The following is a 21,245-nucleotide window of genomic DNA, read 5'->3' on the forward strand; positions in this document are numbered from 1 at the left end:
ATCACAGATCACGATACAGGGCCAGAGTGTGCTGTGTCAGTTACAGAGTGTGCGGAATTGAGCGCCCCAGGGGGCACATGAGAGGCAGGGTTCTGGGAGGATGTCCAAGGATGCACGCCCTCCCAGAACTGGAAGCCTGGGGTTTCGATAGAATGGGGAGAGGGGGGCTCTTCATGGTTTCTTGCATCGGGGCCCCTGAGGGTTCTAGTTACGCCTCTGTCTCCGCCCTATCTCTATAGCCCTGGCTGGGGGTCAGGGGGGCCCTTCATGGTTTCTTGTGCCGGGGCTCTGAGGGTTCTGGTTACGCCTCTGGTACTGCCTATCAATGCCTCTTCAGCAGGCCTCTGAGCTGAAAGCATCAATCACTCATTAAGCCTAGAGCCTACACTGACAGTTCTCCCTCCCTCACATGGAGCGGATCTGCTCCTTCTACTCCCGCCCCTCTCCTGTGTGTGCACCTCAGGAAGTGTGAAGCCCAGCAGCTAGGTGATCGCTCTTGTCCATGCAAGAGGTTCATTGCTCCTGTCCATGAGAGAAACGAGAGGGAGGGGGAACCGTCAGTGCAGGCTCTGGGCTGTATGAGAGATTGACGCTCTCAGCTCAGAGCCCTGTGGCCAGCAACTCCGCTGGGGCTCTGACCGTGGAGCAACGCCAGGGCCTGGTCCCAAGTGCGACCTTTGCAAGCCTGGTAGTTCTGCCACTGGGCAGTACTAGTAGGCGACACTAATAGGCAGAACTGATAGGCTGCACTGATAGGTGGCACTGATAGGGGGCATTGATGATCACTGATAGGTGGCACTGACAGGCCGCACTGATAGGCAGCATTGATGAGCACTGATAGGTGGAACTGATGGGCACTGATAGGCGGCATTGATTATCACTGATAGGTGGCACTAATAGGGGGCATTGATGAGCACTGATAGGTGGCACTGACAGGCGGCAGTGATAGGCAGCATTGATGAGCACTGATAGGTGCCACTGATAAGCATCACTGATGGGCACTGATAGGCAGCATTGATGAGCACTGATAGGCATCACTGATGGGCACTGATAGGCAGCATTGATGAGCACTGATAGGTGCCACTGATAGGCATCACTGATGGGCACTGATAGGTGGCATTGATGAGCACTGATAGGTGGCACTGATAGGCAGCACTTTAGAGGCTGCACTAATGGGCACACACTAACAATCAGTGCCCTGATTATCAGTGTAAACAATGTACTGACAGCCTTGCCGGGTAATGGCTCTCCTTTCCTCACACAGACACAGCGTGGGAGGAAAGGACTGTTGATAACCGTAAAATCTGTTTACATGTGATCAGCTGATCACATGGTAAAGGGCCGGTGTGATTGGCCCTTTACCATGATCAGCTGTGTCCGAAGTGCAGCTGTCAAAGAGTGTACTGGATGCCCGCCCCAGGGGGAAAACGGGAGGCAGGGTTCTGGAAGGATGTCCATGGATACCCTCACAGAGCTGAAAGCCTGGATCTTGAATGGAAGGGGGGGGGGGTCAGGGGGGCCCTTCATGGTTTCTTGCACTGGAGCCCTAAAGGTTCTAGTTACAGGTCTGCCACCTATCTCTATATGCTGCTTATCTCCTCTGACTTCTATCTCTATAGTGCCGCTCATCTACTCTGCCTCCTATCTCTATCGCTCATCTCCTCTGCCTCCTATCTCTATAGTGCCGCTCATCTCCTCTGCCTCCTATATCTATAGTGACACTCATCTCTTCTGCCTCCTATATCTATAGTGCCACTCATCTCCTCTGCCTCCTATCTCTTCAGTGCCGCTCATCTCATCTGCCTCCTATCTCTATAGTGCCGCTCATCTCAGTCTGCCTCTTATCTCTATAGTGCCGCTCATCTCCTCTGCCTCCTATCTCTACAGTGCCACTCATCTCCTCTGCCTCCCATCTCTATAGTTCCGCTCATCTCCTCTGCCTCTTATCTCTATAGTGCCGCTCATCTCCTCTGCCGCCTATCTCTATAGTGCCGCTCATCTCCTCTGTCTCCTATCTCTATAGTGCCGCTCATCTTCTCTGCCTCCTATCTCTATAGTGCCGCTCATCTCCTCTACCTCCTATCTCTATGGTGCCGCTCATCTCCTCTGCCTCCTATCTCTATAGTGCCGCTCATCTTCTTTGCCTTTTATCTCCATAGTGCCACTTATTTGCTCTGCCTCTTATCTCTATATTGCCTCTCATCTCCTCTGCCTCCTATCCCTATAGTGTCGCTCATTTCTTTTGCCTCTTATCTCTATAGTAACGCTCATCTCCTCTGCCTTCTATCTTTAGTGCCACTCGTCTTCTCTGCCTCCCATCTCTATACAGCCACTCTTCTCCTCCGCCTCCCATTTCTATAGTGCCGCCCATTTCCTCTGCCTCCTATCTCTATAGTGCCGCTCATCTCCTCTGCCTCCCATCTTGTGCTGCTCATCTCTTCTGACCCCATCTCTATACTGCCACTGATCTCCTCTGCCTCCTATCTCTATAGTGCCGCTCATCTCCTCTGCCTTCTATCTTTAGTGCCACTCGTCTTCTCTGCCTCCCATCTCTATACAGCCACTCTTCTCCACCGCCTCCCATTTCTATAGTGCCGCCCATTTCCTCTGCCTCCTATCTCTATAGTGCCGCTCATCTCCTCTGCCTCCCATCTCTATAATGCCGTTCATATCCTCTGACTTCTATCTCTCTAGTGCTGCTCATTTCCTCTGCCTCCCATCTCTATAATGCCGCTCACCTCCTCTGCCTCCCATCTCTATAGTGCCGCTTATCTCCTCTGCCTACCATCTCTATAGTGTTGCTCATCTCCTCTGCCTCCTATCTCTATAGTGCCGCTCATCTCCTCTGCCTCCTATCTCTATAGTGCCGCTCATCTCCTCTGCCTTCTATCTCCATAGCGGCGCTCATTTCCTCGGCCTCCTAGCTCTATAGTGCCACTCATCTGCTCTGCCTCCTATCTCTATAGTGCCACTCATCTCCTCTGCCCCCTATCTCTATAGTGCCGCTCATCTCCTCTACCTCCTATCTCTATAGTGCCGCTCATCTCCTCTGCCTCCTATCTCTATAGTGCCACTCATCTCCTCCACCTACTATCTTATATTGTGTCACTCATTTCCTCTACCTTCTATCTCTATAGTGCCGCTCATCTCCTCTGCCTCCTAACTCTATACTGTCGCTCATCTCATCTCCTCCACCTATAGTGCTGCTCATCTCCTCTGCCCCCTATCTCTATAGTGCCGCTCATTTCCTCTGCCTCCCATTTCTATAGTGCCGCCCATTTCCTCTGCCTCCTATCTCTATAGTGCCGCTCATCTCCTCTGCCTCCTATCTCTATAGTGCCACTCATCTCCTCTGCCTCCTATCTCTATAGTGCCGCTCATCTCCTCTGCCTCCTATCTCTATAGTGCCACTCATCTCCTCTGCCTCCTATCTCTATAGTGCCGCTCATCTCCTCTGCCTCCTAACTCTATACTGTCGCTCATCTCATCTCCTCCACCTATAGTGCTGCTCATCTCCTCTGCCTTCTATCTTTAGTGCCACTCGTCTTCTCTGCCTCCCATCTCTATACAGCCACTCTTCTCCTCCTCCTCCCATTTCTATAGTGCCGCCCATTTCCTCTGCCTCCTATCTCTATAGTGCCGCTCATCTCCTCTGCCTCCCATCTCTATAATGCCGTTCATATCCTCTGACTTCTATCTCTCTAGTGCTGCTCATTTCCTCTGCCTCCCATCTCTATAATGCCGCTCATCTCCTCTGCCTCCCATCTCTATAGTGTTGCTCATCTCCTCTGCCTCCTATCTCTATAGTGCCGCTCATCTCCTCTGCCTCCTATCTCTATAGTGCCGCTCATCTCCTCTGCCTTCTATCTCCATAGCGGCGCTCATTTCCTCGGCCTCCTAGCTCTATAGTGCCGCTCATCTGCTCTGCCTCCTATCTCTATAGTGCCACTCATCTCCTCTGCCCCCTATCTCTATAGTGCCGCTCATCTCCTCTACCTCCTATCTCTATAGTGCTGCTCATCTCCTCTGCCTCCTAACTCTATACTGTCGCTCATCTCATCTCCTCCACCTATAGTGCTGCTCATCTCCTCTGCCCCCTATCTCTATAGTGCTGCTCATTTCCTCTGCCTCCCATTTCTATAGTGCCGCCCATTTCCTCTGCCTCCTATCTCTATAGTGCCTCTCATCTCCTCTGCCTCCTATCTCTATAGTGCCGCTCATCTCCTCTGCCTCCTAACTCTATACTGTCGCTCATCTCCTCCACCTATAGTGCTGCTCATCTCCTCTGCCCCCTATCTCTATAGTGCCACTCATTTTCTCTGCCTTCTATCTCTATAGTTCCGCTCATCTCCTCTGCCTCCTATATCTATAGTGCCTCTCATCTCTGTAGTGCCTCTCATCTCCTCTGCCTTCTATCTCCAAATTGTCATTCCTCTCTTTCACATCCGCTCTCCATAGCACCACGTATCTCTTAGCCCCCCCTGTTCATAACACAAAAGTTAAAGTGCCTGCAAAATTCCAGCCAAGAGTTCCCCAGTTTGATTCCTGCCCAGGACCCCAAATGATCTAAAACTGGCCCTGATCATCTGAGCTTAGGTCTGGGCTCAAGAGCTGATGATAAACGGGTAGAGAGAGGCCCTTCATTTTGCTTGACAATATGCTTGATTATTGACCTCCGTCCAATTAAAAAAATAAAACACAATGAAAATACACAGATGTAACATATTTCTATTGGCTTTATTAAATTCACATTCTTCAGTACATGACTGAAATAAAACTATAGGCATTGTGTTTACCATATTCAGTGCATAGTAAAGTGTTTCTATCTCAAAGGAAGAAACGGACGGGATAAATAATGAATCTCTAAGCAACCAAAGGCATGTCATGAATAAAATACTTAAACAAAAAATACTGCAGGTAAAGGCCAGTAGATTGGGAATATCTTTGGCTATGGATTGATAAGTGCATTATAAAATAAGATAATAAAATAAACATATATCTGTGTTGATACATTTGAAACATATTAAAAGGTTGCCGTGAAATACGAACATTTCATTATAAATTGTAAACATAGAACAGCCACCAGTTAGTTCTCTGCAAATGCTGAAAGAAAATCATTTTTATGGCTGCAACAGAATTCTTAGTGTTCAGCGTCTACAAACGTGTAAGAGGTATTAGAAAATATCGCTGTGATATGACTGTGCTACTACTGTTCCTGTAAGTCCCGGTTTACATCTGTGCGACTTGTCATGTGATCTGACAGTTCCAAATCGCATGAAAAGTCAAAGCCTATTTTTACCAATAGAACCGTTCACCTAGTTTATGAAAAATGTTCCTGCACTACTTTTTGACGATTTCATTGCGACTTGCATAGATTTCTGTTAAATGAAGTCGCAAGCTGCAATGAAATCACCAGTGCAAATCACACTAATATGCGGCTTTGCAATTGCGCTGAAGTAGTATGATTTCAACGCCGCAGTTTCTGAAATCAGGAGTCTGGAGCTGGTATAGTTTAGAGTAGACCGAATCAAACACACAGACAGCAGCAGAGAACTACCCAGGTGAATCATTCATTCAAATTTATCCAAGTGCTCCAAGCTGTGGAATATCAAAGCCTGTATCTGATAAGAAATGTGCTGAGATGGGCTGGTTGTTAGAGGAAGTGCTGCAATAGATACTGGGTTCATTTCAGAGGTCTATGGCAGCACATTACCTATCAATATTACAGATGATTTCAGATAAGGGCTTGGTGTTTAAACAGCCCTCAGTCTATATATAGATGTTAATAAGGCCTGTAATTCACTGAGCAGTGCCTATAAATGTGTAAGAGTTTACCTTTCTCCTGGAGAATATTCTCAGTTGACCTCTACAATGATATATAAGTATAGCTTTGCTTTTACACAAATCTTCTTTGTGATCACCCCATTATACACTTATTATTATGGCAGCAAATGAGACTGACACTCATGTCTTTCTGGCATATACAATGAAAAGAATGTTCTCATTGGCTGCTGTAAATTACCACACATATTGCATAGAAAGGATTAATTGACTCTTTAAAAGCAAATGACAGTACAGGGCTAAGCATGTTTAATGCCATATGAGAGTTAAGTGCTTTGTAAATGCTGAGCCCTTATCTGACATCCCATATCAACTTCTTAAGCTGGGTACATTGTACACTGTCTGCAAATTGGACCAGCCAACTTTCGGTCAGTGTGTACAGCAGTCTGTCCATCAGAAACCGATCTAAAGGCCGGCTTTTGTCGAAGGGACATGCTGAAAAACCAGTATCCAATCAGCCCTCACTGCCAATGGCTGCCAGCGTTGATCAGTATATTGTGGCAGGGGGTACAATAACACAGTGGGGCAGATCCCTGCACCAATATCCAGGGCTGCTGTTAGATGGACTGAAAGTAACTGAGGACAAACTTATCAGTCCCTTTCTCTGTAGCCTCAGCTACACAGATGAATGAATAGCAAGTACTCTGAGGCTGCTCATTCAGAAATTGAAGCATAATAAACACAGTTTACACTGCTTCAGTTATGAAGAGCCACAGGAGTGATTGGTGCCGATCACTCATTCAGTAAAGGAAGGGGCCAGTATTTACTGTATTTACCAGCCCCTTCCCCTTCAAACTGAAACATCCCCTGTGTGCCCACAGCAGCTGCCAGCGGGAGAGGAAAGCTGGCAGCGCAATGGGGGGAAAGGGGCACACAGGAGGGCCCGGACAGCAGATGGAAGGGGCACATATGCTAGAACCAACCCTCTTGCAGTGTACCCGGAGGGACAAAGAGGAAGAGAAGCTGGCAGCGCTACAGGGAGAGGCAGAAGAGGATCAGTGTCTGCAATAAGACAGCACAGATGGCACTCCTGCTCAGCAGGTGTCGGGCCCCCCTTTTTCAACTGATTGGGCCCGGGCCCAGTACAGGAAGGCTAGCTGTACTGCCTTATCAGTAGCCCTGCCAACATTACTTGTGTTGGTATAGCGATCTATCTTTTTTTTTTTTACCCGCTGGGTTGAACAAAAAAAAACTTGCAGTGTGTACCCAGCTTTAGGGAAGGTACTGCCCTAGACACCTAAATTAATCCAGTATCTGTGGTGACATTTCCCCTAACAACCAGTCCATCTCAGCCCAGCTGTTTCCTGATATGGGCTTAGAAGTCACACAGCCCCCAGCTCTGTGTTTTAAAATAAAAAACTCCACAAAGAGCTATTCACATCCAGAAATGGGACTCCAATAGAGATGAGAAAGTGAATTAGCCCTTCAGGCTCCAACCCTAACTAAATATTCCTTGGCAATATTACCCTTTAGGGCACATTCAGAGCACTGCACTAACACACATTATGGGCGCTGGTAGCTAGGGTGCCATTCACTGTGAATTGCAACCACTTTCACAATGCACCTGCATTGCAACACAACAAAAAAACTAGAATGCAGTGCACTGCAGTAGCAAAAATGCAGGGTGATATACAGGAATAATATCTTTGGCATAGTAGTCTTTATTGACTATACAGTACAAGGGGGCTGCCATTGGAGGCTTCTGGATGCACTTGGCAGGTCTTCCATCAGCTGGTGCATTCTTAACTGTATGGCTTCATTAACTTCATAGCAGCGTAATTCTGCAAGAGAAAAACAAGAGACAATCACCGCATTGGTTTTATAAAAAGATGCAACAATCTCACAGAATGGTGTCAATTCTTCACACTTGTTTTGCCTGGGATCCCTACCGATCAGGTGTGTTAATTGGACATTCGAGAAGCACCAAGGCCAGAAATTCTTATAGTTGCTTTGACTTAAAATATAAATCTTTTCAATGGGCTTTTAAGGCTGGTCCAAGCTAGTTTTTGGTTATCAACAGTGACGTGCAAAAGGTTCACAAGTGGAGGCTGTGACCAAAGCAAGCCTAGAGGTGCCAACCAGTGCTGGCAGCCTTGAATCTGCTTCAACAGCTAATAGGTGGGAGTTCTGTGAGGGACGCATCTGTTGGTGGGAAGTGGGGAGAGTTGAGATTTACTTTTGGTCTCTCTAATACTGGAAAACTTTCCAGGTACAGATAAGAAACTTGTCTGGCCTCTTTAAAGAGACCCTACCTGATGTTCCTTGCAAGAGAAGAGCCGTAATATTAACCTCTTAGGCCCCTTTCGAACTATCCGTCCGTTGGACGGATTCCGTTTTTCTCAGCGGAAGATCGAGCCGCCGATCCCCCCGCTGAGCAGCAGGAGGACAGCTGTCAGTTCCCCATGCATCTCTATGTGGGAAATCAAAATAGGGTTTCCATCCGTCCAGATTTCACGGATCGGGTCGGATGTCAGCGGACATGTCTCCGCTGCCATCCGATGCCCCATAGGAATACATGGTGGGACCATTGAGAAATGCCAAAAAAACGGACAGGCGTATCTGAACGGTCCGCCTGTGTGAAAGGGGCCTAACACTGTGGTCCCCTTCTCCATAACTAGAGACTAGAGATCAGAGGAAGGAGCCACAGCAAGGTTCCAAGACACAAGCATCAGACACTCCGAAAGTATTGGATGCCAAGTTGTCTTATGAAGGCTGTGGGGTCAGAACAGAAAACAAAGGAAAGGCCATCAGAGAGGTGGTTATGAAGCTCTTCTCTTGCAGAGAACTGCAAGTATAAATTGGTTAGAGACACTTTAAAGACTGCTGTGGTCTTTTTTTTAATGCCGATGCAAATGTGATCCACTTGTCATTGTTGACCCCCCCCCCCCCAAAAAAAAAAATGCTAATTGCTTTAGTTATTACAATAATTTAATGCTTTTGGTCGGCTGGCCAGGAACATGTTTCCAGATAGGAGTTCCATGTATTGAAAGCTTCTAGAGCTAGGATCTTGTAAATGTTGTATTCAATGGGATATGGCTCCTGGTGCAGAATGGTGAATACAATGCTATTAGGCATTGGGTTAAGGGTTAGGTTAGTTCAAGGGTTAGGACTTAGGGGTGGACAAGCTAGGTGTTAGGAATAAGGGTATAGCGAATAGCTTAGTAAAGTCAAAATGTTTTTTTAAGTTTGGATAGTAGGAAAGAGATAAAAAAATTGTCAGGTTATTTTGCTGTCAGCATTATATTAGGGAGATTTTCTTTAACTTGCTATCTGTTACGGCTTCCGCTGGCAGGTGATGGAGGCTTACCCGGAGTACCAGACTGCTCTAAGCACTAGCTGGTTTTCACCAGAGCTCCAGGATGGTGGAGATGGGTTTTGTGGCAAGCTGGTACCAGGTTGCAGCCCTCAGGATTGCCTGAGGGTGAGCGAAGACTGTAAGGCTACAATGTGGAGGCACTATGGGGTTGATTTACTAAAGGCATACAAGGCACTAAAGGCAGACTGTGCACTTTTCAAAGTGCAGTTGAACTCTGCAGTTGCTCTAGAGCAGAGGTCCTCAACCCTGGCCTACAGGGCCCACTAACAGGCCAGATTTGCAAGATAACTGAAATACATCCCAGGTGATATCATTTGCTGCTCAGTGATTTCAGTACTCTAGTCTGCATCTCCCCAAGGTAATACTTAAAATCTGGCCTGTTAGTGGGCCCTGAGGACCGGAGTTGAGGACCACTGCTCTAGAGCTTAGTAAATGAGGTAAAGCTTCACTTTGCAAAGAAAACCCAATCACATGGAAGGCAAAAAAAAAAAAAATGCATTTTTGCTTGCACGTAATTGGATGATGGAAGTCAGCAGAGCTTCTGCTCATTTACTAAGCTCTGGAGCAACTGCACTTGCAGAGTGAAACTGCAATGTAAAAAGGTGCACAGTCTATTTGCCTTTTGTAAATCAAGCCCCCTATGTTAGGCAAAAGATTAGTCAAAACATGCAGGTGTTGTGGGCCGGCGGCAGGCAAGAGAGTGATGAGTTCCAGGTAATGGTCGCAAGCAAACTGCAGGCAAGAAAGTGGACAGGTTCAAGTGGAGGATGCGGGCAGGCAGGAAAGTAGGTGAATTCAAGTCAACAACAAAACAAGCAATTAGAAGTGAAATATAGTCCTTTTGCACAAAAAAATGTTGGTTGGCAAGAAGAAACTTGCCCCTTCTAAGACTGATGCCTAATTACCCCTCTGTGTCAGACAAAATGTCAAGCATTAGTTTAGGAAGCACCGGAAGTCCTGGCAATGACAAGTGCCATTGGAAATACTGGAAATTATACTGCAAGTCTTGGCAAGGATTCTGTGTGTAGCATTGAAAGCATTGGCAGGGATTCTGCAAGTAGGAGTTCTGGAAGTGCTGGCAGGGACTCAGAAAGTAGGAGTTCTGACAGACTTGGAGGTACTGAAACTCTGTCCCAGATACACATCAGGAAGTAAGAAGCGATAACTCCCAAGTGAGAGGACATCCCCTGTTAGTTGCCAGTAGAACAGGTGTTCCCATTGGAATATTTTCCATCTGTTCCTGTTCCAGAGTCAATTGTGCGATTTTGCATATCCCATCACTTTCTGTCCCAGTGCTAATGGTCACCAGGACAAACAGAAAGGTTAAACCCCTCAGCGGGCAAACAGACAAAAAAAAAGTTCACTGATTCAAAGAGAATGGACATCAGAGAGGGTATTGTAGGCCTAACTATTGTGTATGGGGTCACACAGTGCTGACAAAAAGAATCTGCACAGGTCAATCCTCTCACTATTTTACTTAGAATAAAATGGTGTCTGTTTCACAAACACACACAGGATTTGTATCAATATATGGGCCTTGTTTACACAGGGTATATGAATCTATGGCCAGTGCAAGAGCCGTGTTTACCCACAAGGGGATGCATCCCCGTGCAGGCAGTCCCATTGCTGTCAACTGGGACGTAGTAGTTGCACGGACAAATCCCTTGCTCCCACAATGTAATATCCAAAGTCCCATGGTGAGCATCGGCTGTATCTCAACTGACAACAATATGTGACTGCCTGCACATGGATGCACAGATTACCTATGCATCCCCGTGTGGGTGAACATGGTCCTCACATGGGGCATGGATTCATACACCCCATGTGAAGGAGGCCTAGCAGTATGACTGTGTAAATGAATTACAATCACACAGCCAGTGATTAACATTTTACAAGAAATGTCCAGTTTCAAAGCTCCATCTTTCGGGCAACAGGGTAATTGGTCCAAAGTACGGACACAATAAAATGTCATCATATACTGAGCTACATATATGACACAGCTTGGTATGTTACAGTATACTAAAGAGAGGGCGAGTGAAAGATAGAGAACATGAAGGGAGAAAGGAAGAAAATAGAGGAGAGGAGAGGAGAGGAGAGATGGAAGGGGAGAGGAGAGATGGAGGAGAGGAGAGGAGAGATGGGAGAGGAGAGATGGAAGAGGAGAGGAGAGATGGGAGAGGAGAGGAGAGATGGGAGAGGAGAGATGAAAGAGGAGAGATGGATGAGGAGAGATGGAAGAGGAGAGAAGAGGAGGGAAAAGATGGAAGAGGAGAGAAGAGGAGGGAAAAGATGGAAGAGGAGAGATGGAAGAGGAGAGAAGAGGAGGGAAAAGATGGAAGAGGAGAGAAGAGTTGAAAGAGGAGAGGGAGGAAAAAAGAAAGAAGAGGAGTGGTAAGAGAAGAAGACAGGAGAAGGAATACCACAGTGGGGTGAAGGAAGGAGTGGTGGAGGGAAGAAGGAAATTGGAGCAGAGAGAGAAAAGGAAAATGTGAAGAGAAGAGATGGAAGAAGAGGAGGCAGAAGTAAAGGCAAGGAAAGGAGCAGAGAGGGCCGAGGTAAGGAATAGAGAGGAGAGTCAAGGAAAGGACAGGGGATAGGTAAAAGGAAGGGAGAGAGAAGAAGAGAATAGAAGAGAATGGAAGAAGGATGGGGGGGGAGATGAAAAAAGAATAGGGGAGGGCGGTAAAGTAGAAGGGGAAGGGAGGTGAGAGGCAGGAGACAGAGAGGAGAGGAAAGGAAGAGTTGAAAAGGGAAGGGAGGAGGTAGGGAAAAGAGAGTGGGGCAGAAGGGGAGAGGGGCAGAGAGCAGAGGAAAGGAGGAGAAGGGATGGGGTTGGGAGTAAAGGAATAGGGAAGACATGATAGAGAAAAATAAGAAGAGTGGAATGGATAAGAAAGGAGGGAACGAGAGGGGAGAAGAAAAGAGATGATGGGATAGTAGGGGAGGAAACAGAAGTGCAAAGAGGAAAGGATGGAAAGGTAAGGGAGGGGAAAATATGGCAAAATCTTACCGGGAAAGAGTAGAAGAATATTCCCAGGAAGAGGAGTACTAAAACAGCGATGAGGATAACCAGAAGGAGGCACTTGTATTTTCTCCAGAGGACGTACTTCAGTGTCTTGTATGGAGATGTGAACCACAAGAATGATGTCTCTGGACGCCTGGGAACCAAACATACTTAGGTTACCTTCTAGAAGATACATACACTGATAAACATCCTAGTGTACACAGAGCAGGGGTTTATTTCTAGGTTTACACCCCTAGTACAACTATGGCCTCCTCTTTTAAAAGAAAAATTGTGCTACAGCACTTAATGGTATGTACTTAACCACTTGCCGACTGCTCACTAGAGCACTACAGCGTTAAAGTGGCTCGATAACGTCTGGCGACGTAGTACTACGTTACCAGACATTCCCCTTTCTCGGCGGCGCGAGAAATGTATTCAGTCACAGCGGGAGTCGAGAATGTATTCAGTCACAGCGGGAGTCGGGCCAGGGGAGGAGCAGCGGCGGTCGCCGCTGCTCTTCCCCGATCGTTGGGGAATCGAGTGTGGAGATCCGCCCGCTTGTGTAAACACAAGCGGGCGGATCTCCTAAGTGACAGGCAGGGTCAGATTGCAGGGTTCCCTCGATCTGTCCCTGTGTCACATAGTCACCTCCCCCCACACACGTCAGTAAGCACCAGGCATACATTAACCCCTCCCTCTCCAATAAATTAACCCCTTCCCTGCCAGTGTCATTTTACAGTAACAGTGCATATGTATAGCACTGATTACTATAGAAATGTCACTGGTACCCCCAAAAGTGTCAAAAATGTCAGTCAAGGGTCCGATCTGTCCGCAGCAATGTCGCAGTCCCGCAAAAAAAATCGCAGATCGTCGCCATTACTCGTTAAATAAAAAAAACACCAAAAATGACATAAATCTTTCCCTTAGTTAGTAAACGCAATAACTTTTGCGCAAACCAATCAAAATACGTTTATTGTGATTCTTTTTACCAAACATAGGTAGCAGAAAACAAATTGGCCAAAAATTTTAAAAAATTTGATTTTTACATTTTTTGGGGGGGAATTTCATATAAAAAAATGTGAAAAATATTGTTATTTTTTCAAAATTTACGCTCCTTTTTTGTTTATAGCGCAAAAAGTAAAAATCGCACAGGTGATCAAATACCACCAAAAGAAAGCTCTGTTTGTGGGAAAAAAAGGACGTAAATTTCGCTTGGGTACGACATCGCACGACCGCGCAATTGTCAGTTAAAGTCTCACAGTGCCGAATCGCAAAAAGTGGCCCAGACGTAAGACAGCAAAATCCTCCGGTGGTAAAGTGGTTAATGGTAAGTATATATACTTTTAGTTTTCCCCTAGTCCCCTTTACAATCTTACAAATACCTATTGATCCTGCCAGTGAAGTCCACCTCATGCAGTTTCCTGTGTTGGGGTGACTACTACTGCTGCACTGCTACTGAATTCAGAGCAGTATTGTCACCCTCATGTAGACTGTAACCTGCCTGCACTAAAGTGGAATGAGATGTTGCAGTGGGTGTGGCTATCAGCACTGTGATTGCATTCTCACAAGCTTATAGGCAGCTCAGGGATATGCAAACTGTGGCCCTCCAGATGTTGCAGAACTACAAGTCCCATGAGGCATAGCAAGACTCTGACTGCCACAAGTATGACACTCAGAGGCAGAAGCATGATGGGACTTGTAGTTTCACAACAGCTGGAGGGCCACAGTTTGAATATCCCTGTAATAGCTCATCAATCGGCATCTGGCCACACCTAGTCTTGGCCCACTGTTTTTTAGATTGAACCACTTGAAAAGAAGGCCTTCAAGACACTTTATCATCCCATTAGATAAACTCTGATGGTGTTGGTTTCAGTCTGAAACCAACACCAACAAAATACCACTGTTAATGGGTCATTACCGACTTTTTGTAAATTGTAAATAGTAGCAAAAAACATATAATGCTACAAGCAGCCAGATTCCAGAAGAGACCATTTATTAAAAATATGCTGGTATACCTATTCCAATAAAACCACCCACCAAAAAACCTCAAATCCCAACATATAAATAATTGGAAACATAATATCATACCGTATAGTGCAACTCCTCCCATTATGTCATAATGTCTCAATCCTCATATATGACTTTATACCTTCATCAGGTCCCAGGATGGCCTATATATTGCTATTTTCATGAGTGTTGAAATAATACAAAGTTTTTAGATAGATATGGGTACCCTGAGATAATGGAAGTAGCTGCACTATACAGTACCATACCATGTTTTCCATGATTTGTATGTATGGGATTGAGGTTTTCTTGGTAGGTAGCTTTGATGGGGATATACCAGTGTATTTTTAATAAATGGTCTCCTTTGGAATCAGGCTGCTGATTTATTTTTTATTATTGTGTTTGAAACATTAGTGCTTTTTTATGGTTTTTGTTCATTTATCCAATTAAGTGGGTTCATGGTAGCCCATTAACAGTAGAATCTTGTTGGTGTTGCTTTTTGGATCTGCTGAGGGAACCTTCTCACTGTAAGCTGCAGTGCCTGAGAGGGGGAGCATGTGACACACAAATGACGCAGGATTTGGCTCCATCAAAAAAGGGAAAAATTATTTTTTTTTTCAATTTATGAGGCTGGTGCTTCATAGTATAAAACAAAGAGCTATCAGCGCAACCAAAAACGTGAATACTAAAAGTGCATAAAATAAATTGTACAATAAATCAATAGTGCAACATATGTAGAGACACGGGTCAGTAACAGCGTTGTTGTAAACACAGGGATCCCCGAACCACATAGGCTATAGATAGCCTTTCACCTCCAGAGCGATTACCATATAAATAGGGAACAAATAAAAGATCTAGTGCTCTCTTTTATCATCAAGCAAGCGGCTTTATTCAACATAGAGGACCGTACTCACAATGATGGCGCTCCACAGCGCATAGCAGTCAGCGTGTATGAGCAGGAAGAGAGACGGCATCCGCCACGCAGGCTCCGCCCCCTATACGCGTTACGTCGGCGCCTCACCAGCGTTGACTTCTTCGGTAGGGGTGCCGACGTAACCCGTATAGGGGGCGGAGCCTGCGTGCTGGATGCCGTCTCTCTTCCTGCTCATACACGCTGACTGCTATGCGCTGTGGAGCGCCATCATTGTGAGTACGGTCCTCTATGTTGAATAAAGCCGCTTGCTTGATGATAAAAGAGAGCACTAGATCTTTTATTTGTTCCCTATTTATATGGTAATCGCTCTGGAGGTGAAAGGCTATCTATAGCCTATGTGGTTCGGGGATCCCTGTGTTTACAACAACGCTGTTACTGACCTGTGACCGGGTCTTCAGTGGAGGTGAGAGACCTATTCACCTGGTGGTGGGCTTGCACAGTTCACAGACGTGTATATTTAAGTTTACACAGGATCACTCTTTTGGACACGTGGGAGTTGATTTACTTATTGATTCATTCATTATGTATGGACACTTGGGATGATTGCACTGTTTAGGCTCCATTCACACCTGGGCGTTTTCAGCTCCAAAAACGCTCAAAAGAAACGCTTCCAAAACGCCCAACAAGTAAAACCCCATTCATTTAAATGGCCCCTGTTCACATATGAGCGTTTTGCAAAACGCCTGTAGCTGAAAAAAGTACATGAGCTTCTTTTTGGGCTGATTACCAGCGTTTTTGATAGATGTCAATGAAAAACGCCTGAAAAAATCGCGGTAAAATCGCTGTAAAAAATTGCGGTAAAATCGCGGTAAGAAACGCTACGCTCAAGTGTGAATGCAGCCTTATGGACACTGATTTTTAAGTTTGTAAACCATTTTTTGTGCACTATTTGTGTTATTAATTTTTTGACTGGCGCATCACTATTATTTTGTTACTAAGTTTGTATTGTGTGGTGCTTCATAGTAACTAGATTTTGGCCCTGTTTAGACTATCACCTTTAGATGCACTTTGATTGAAATGTCCGTTATACAATTTTTTCTGATATAGTGGAGAAGGGTTAGAATCTCGTTGCACAAGATGGAAAGACTTTAGGTGCAAATTTATAGCCATTGGTAATCATGACTGGTTTTCCAGGTTCCTTCCTTCCAAAGAGGAGACCAACCTCCTCTAATGCCCCGTACACACGTGCAGATCGTCGGCCGAACGATCGGCCGTCTTTTGTCCCCGGGCTGTCGCGTCTGTTGAAAAGTGCAAAAGACTGCACAAGAATTTTGTCCGCCGACTACAGCCGACTGCAGAAGTGATGTCATGTGATGGTTAACTTTCCCTGTGTTTTTTCTTTTCTGAGCATGCCCAGTCTTGCAAATCTGCTGTCTGTCGGCTGAATTCTGTATTGACTGGCGAACAATCGGCCGCTCTGGTGTCGGCATACAAAAATTTTAATGCTTGCACGACAGATTCTTTTCGGCCGAAAGTGCGCTGTCGGCTGTCGGAAGCATCATACTAACAATCCGAAAATCGGCCAATCGTTCGGCGGCCGAACATTTTCGGCCGACAATCTGCACGTGTGTACGGGGCATAAAGGTGGGAAAATGAACAATGATGTATTTAGCACACCGCTTTAAATAGAGGGCCAGCACTACATGAAACAAAGAAGGGCAACAGTCTCCATTGAGGATAAAGTGTAGTAAGTCTTGGTTTATTTCTAAAAAGAACATGTAATGTAATGTGCTGGCTTGTTTTTATTCTGAAATATTAACCAAATATATACAAAAAGGAACTGCAAATTATTATCACTGGGTAAGCATTGACATTCACCTCTTGCAGGGAGGGTGCAAGGCCCAAAACTGTTCTAATCTTTGCTTTACAACTTTAAGGGGTTGATTTACTAAAACATGCCAAAACTGGTGCATCTCTGCATAAAATCCGCTTCCACATCTTTTGTAAAAGTTTAATTTAAAAAGGTGAAGTTAGGAGCTAATTGGCTCCCATGCACAGCTACATTTAGTTTTAGTAAATCAACCTCTAAAGCCTGGTACACACTAAGACCCGGCTCACACTGCCATGACTTGTCAGGCGACTTGGTCGCCTGACAAGTCGCGCTCTATTCTGTGCAATGGAACCGTTCTAATCAGAGCGACTCAAGTCACTCCGACTTAGAAAAAGGTTCCTGCACTACTTGGGGGCGACTTCGGAGCGGCTTGCATTGACTTCTATTAGAAAAGTCGTTTGCAAGCCGCAATAAAGTCATGCTGCACGGGGTGGCTTCAAAGTCGGGGCGACTTTGAGTCGCCCCACAGTGAACCGGCTCTAATAGTTTTAGTCGTAGCCTTTGTACTAACAGTTGGACGTTAGTACAGCGATCTTTCCCGCTGAGCTGTTGTGTTCTGACAGAGGGAGAGCCCCCCCCCCCCCCTGCCAGAACAGTCAGCGCTCTCAGCCATTGGCTGAAAGCTCTGATCAAGAGCTGGTCGGCTGCTGGTTTTCCAGCATGCTCGTTTGATAGAAACCGGTCAAATGCCTGGCTTCTATCGGAGCGGCTGACATACACATGGGCCAAAGGTTGCCGGTCATGATTGAACCGGCCAATGTCTCTCGACATTCGGCCTGCGTGTACTAGGCATAAGAGTCACCCCAATCAAGCAAGAGGCCAGTGAAGCCATGAAGCCAATCTTGCACTCTTGTTGCAGGTCAGAGGAACTCAAGCTAAAACCATTTTCTTACTTTTGGTTTGAATGAGGGAAGGGTTCGAAACTCTGATAGGTTTTTTTATATATATCGCCTTTTGAAAGTATTCCCTCACTTCCTGTTCAGAGGACAGCAAAAGGAAATTCCACTGCTGTCACCAGCACAGGAAGTGAGAGCAAATCTCTATGGGAGACACAGCAGAAAAAGGATCAAACCCTTCAGCACTCTATCAGAACAAAAAAAAAGTTTTGGCTAGGCCTTCATTTTAAATAATTAGGCACAGATATGGATGAAATTCCTTGTGAATGTACCTTCAAAAAGTCAGCAATCTACGACAGACTGGTCTGTTAGTTACTAAACACATTCTCACACTGGGCACATGACCTAAAATATATCAGAATTCAGTGGCAGCCAGTGCGTTGGGGGCGCAGGGGCGCCACCCCCCCTATCCATGCGTCCGGCCCCCCAATCTACATGCGGGGCGCTGGACGCATGGAGTCCAATGGGCCTTTTTTTTAATCTTCTGATTAGAGCCAGAGGCTCTAATAGGCTTCAGCAAAGGGTGGACCCGGGGGGCGCAGAGTAGTGCGCCCCGAGCCCACCCATTGAGTGACAATAGCGAATGAAAATTCGCTATTGTCACACGGATCCTCTTCCAATGCATTGAAAGGGGGCACGCTGGTCACTGCATTGAAGGGGGCACACTGGTCACTGCAGCTAAGGGGGAACGCTGGTCACTGCATTGAAGGGGGCACGCTGGTCATTGCATTGAAGGGGGCACGCTGGTCACTGTTTTGAAGGGGGCACGCTGGTCACTGTGCATTGAAAGGGGGCACGCTGGTCTCTCTGCATTGAATGGGGACACGTTGTGGTTACTCTGCTTTGAAGGGGGCACACTATACCTTGATTATTGAAGGCCCCTTTCACACTTTTGTGACCTCAAAGTCACGCAATTTCAATGCCTATTACATTTTTCTGTTTGCAACCCCCCCCCCCCCCCCCACAAATTTTGAGCACCAGCCGCCACTGTCAGAATTCAATAACAAATAAAGAAAAACATTCCAAAATGCAAATGTAACAAGTATTAAATAGCGCATTATTAAATTTTTTAGAACTGTGACCAGTGAAATATATATAATAAAAAGTATTTTTGTGTCAAATATATCTATTCCACATAAGAAAAGTCACATTCTAATCCTTTGAATGTGTTAATTTTAAATAAAACAAAATGCTGGCTCCTAGTAGTTAGGGTTAGGGAAAACTTACTTCGGGTCTTCCAATTTAGGATTCATATTTGGTTCTTCACGTCCCATACCGGCTGGCCGTTCATCATGTTCTTGCTCATTGACAATCTCTAATGTTAACTCCAACTTCCCCTGTAAGATACAGAAAGGACAATTAGATATCATATCATGTGTAATAAAGCAATACTGGACTGATACCACATCTCCAATAATAATAATATAGTATTATGCAAGCGCCTTTACGGGTGTTAATACATTGAATCAAACATGTACGAAATAAGTAAAATAATGTTTTATTATTATTTGCTTTAACCACATAAAATACTTAGAGGTATAAACTAATACAAGGTGAAATTCACACAGGCAGGTGCTGTATAATACACTCCATATATCTATCCTTAATACTCCACTGGTCAGCAACAATATCCTTATAGTGCTGGATAATATGTTCTATTCAATTAACAGCAGTTGATAAATGCAATAAGATGGAAAAAATATTTGACACGTTTTTAAGATCCCAGCTAGCTTCATCAGGAAATATGGGAGAATAAAGCTGTGCATCCAAAAACCAACCATGAGGGGTCCAAATGTGTATCCAGGGGAAGATCACAGGGGATAAAAAGAGTGGTCCAAATGTGTAACTAGGGAAAGAACACAAGGGATAAAAAGAGGGGTCCAAATGCATGTCCAGGGAAAAAATACAGGGTATAAAAATTGGGGTCCAATGTGTATCCAGGGAGAGATCACAGGAATCCACCGACGTATCGCTGGAGTTAAAAAGAGGGGTTCAAATGTGTATCAAGGGAGAGATCACAGGGATATAAAGAGGGGTCCAAATGTGTAACTAGGGAAATATCACAAGGGATAAAAAGAGGGGTCCAAATGTATGTCCAGGGAAAAATTACAGGGGATAAAAATTGGGGTCCAATGTGTATCCAGGGAGAGTTCACAGTAGATGAAAAGGGGGGGGGGGTATGAATCCATGGACGTATCGCTGGAGTTAAAAAGAGGGGTTCAAATGTGTATCCAGAGGGGTTCAAATGTGTATCCAGGGAGAGATCACAGGGATATAAAAGAGGGGTCAGTATATGTCTAAGGGGAGATTACAGAGGATAAAAAGAGGGGTATTAATGTGTATACAAGGACAGATACCAGGATAACAGGAGGGGTCCAAATGTATATTCAGGGAGGGATCACAGGATAAAAAGAGGAGTCCAAATGTACAGTATATCCAGGGACAGATCACAGGGGATACAAAGAGGTGCCCAAATGTATAACTGGGGGGGTTTACAGTGGATAAAAAGAGGGGTCCAAATGTATATCCAGGGAAAGATCACGGGGGATAAGAGAGGGGTCCAAAGGTGCCTATACTTCAGATGATTATCAGCACACAGCAGCTTCCTCACCAGATTCAACTGCCAACTCAGTCTAGTGGTACTTATAGCCAGTCCTTTATTGGGTATATATAGAGGAGTCAATAGATGAGGCTAATCACAGAAGAGGGACCCGAGAAGAGGAAGATCCAGGCTGCTCTGTGCAAATCCACTGCAACACAGCAGGTAAGTATAACATGTTTGTTATTTTTATAGGAAAAAAAAACAAGACTTTACAATCACTTCAAGTTAGAATTCTAGTTGCAGCTCAAAGAGGGCTGACGGTCTCTCTGGCTCCATGTGACAGTGCTAGGCCAATCAACATGCACCAGCATTGGTTACATAGGGCGAGTCACATGCTTCACTATTCCTGCCTGCGCATCCAAGGAAGCAGTAAACAGTAAGAGGGCCCTAAAGAATCATGATACCAGCCTAAAGAAAGCTAAAAAATGTAAGTATAAGAAAACACATATCAATAAATATACAAGGGGTTAGAAAAGGGGACAATTTTGGGAGTGATCCTTACTGCAAGAATCTTTGTGTCATTCTCCTGGCCCACACAAGGCCACCAACCCTTCACTGTCTTCTGCTCGAACAGCGACACCCAGCGATCTGCAGCATTTGACTCGTCCAGCAGTTCCAGGTTGCACTTTTCTGCTGTCTTGGCTGGTCTCGGCATGCGGTTTAGATCTAGATGCAGGGAACCTAAAAAACAAAAAACTATATGTTTATAATCAACCAACGAGGCTCTGATATTGTAATTTCCTCCCAAATTGTCTTTCTTAGATTGAAGTACACTTTTTTATGTTGTGTGATCTTTGACATACTGTCAGCTGTTAAA

The 21,245-nt window shown here is 45.4% G+C and overlaps 1 protein-coding gene across 1 annotated transcript in view; it reads right to left on the reverse strand.

The window, feature by feature from the left end:
* Window positions 1–7,441: 7,441 nt before the first annotated feature.
* The window catches only part of DYSF (dysferlin), a 412,280-nt gene continuing 398,476 nt past the window's right edge, over window positions 7,442–21,245 (reverse strand). The window contains exons 54-57 of the mRNA XM_082264486.1: window positions 20,931–21,109; window positions 19,054–19,163; window positions 12,168–12,315; window positions 7,442–7,622 (exon numbers count right to left, since the gene is read on the reverse strand). Of these exons, the coding sequence (XP_082120612.1) occupies window positions 7,584–7,622; window positions 12,168–12,315; window positions 19,054–19,163; window positions 20,931–21,109 (476 nt within the window). The 3' untranslated portion in view covers window positions 7,442–7,583. The remainder of the gene's footprint in view (window positions 7,623–12,167; window positions 12,316–19,053; window positions 19,164–20,930; window positions 21,110–21,245) is intronic.

This window comes from Pelophylax lessonae, assembly GCF_965119305.1.
Source record: "Pelophylax lessonae genome assembly, chromosome: 1".
Lineage (NCBI taxonomy): Eukaryota > Metazoa > Chordata > Amphibia > Anura > Ranidae > Pelophylax > Pelophylax lessonae.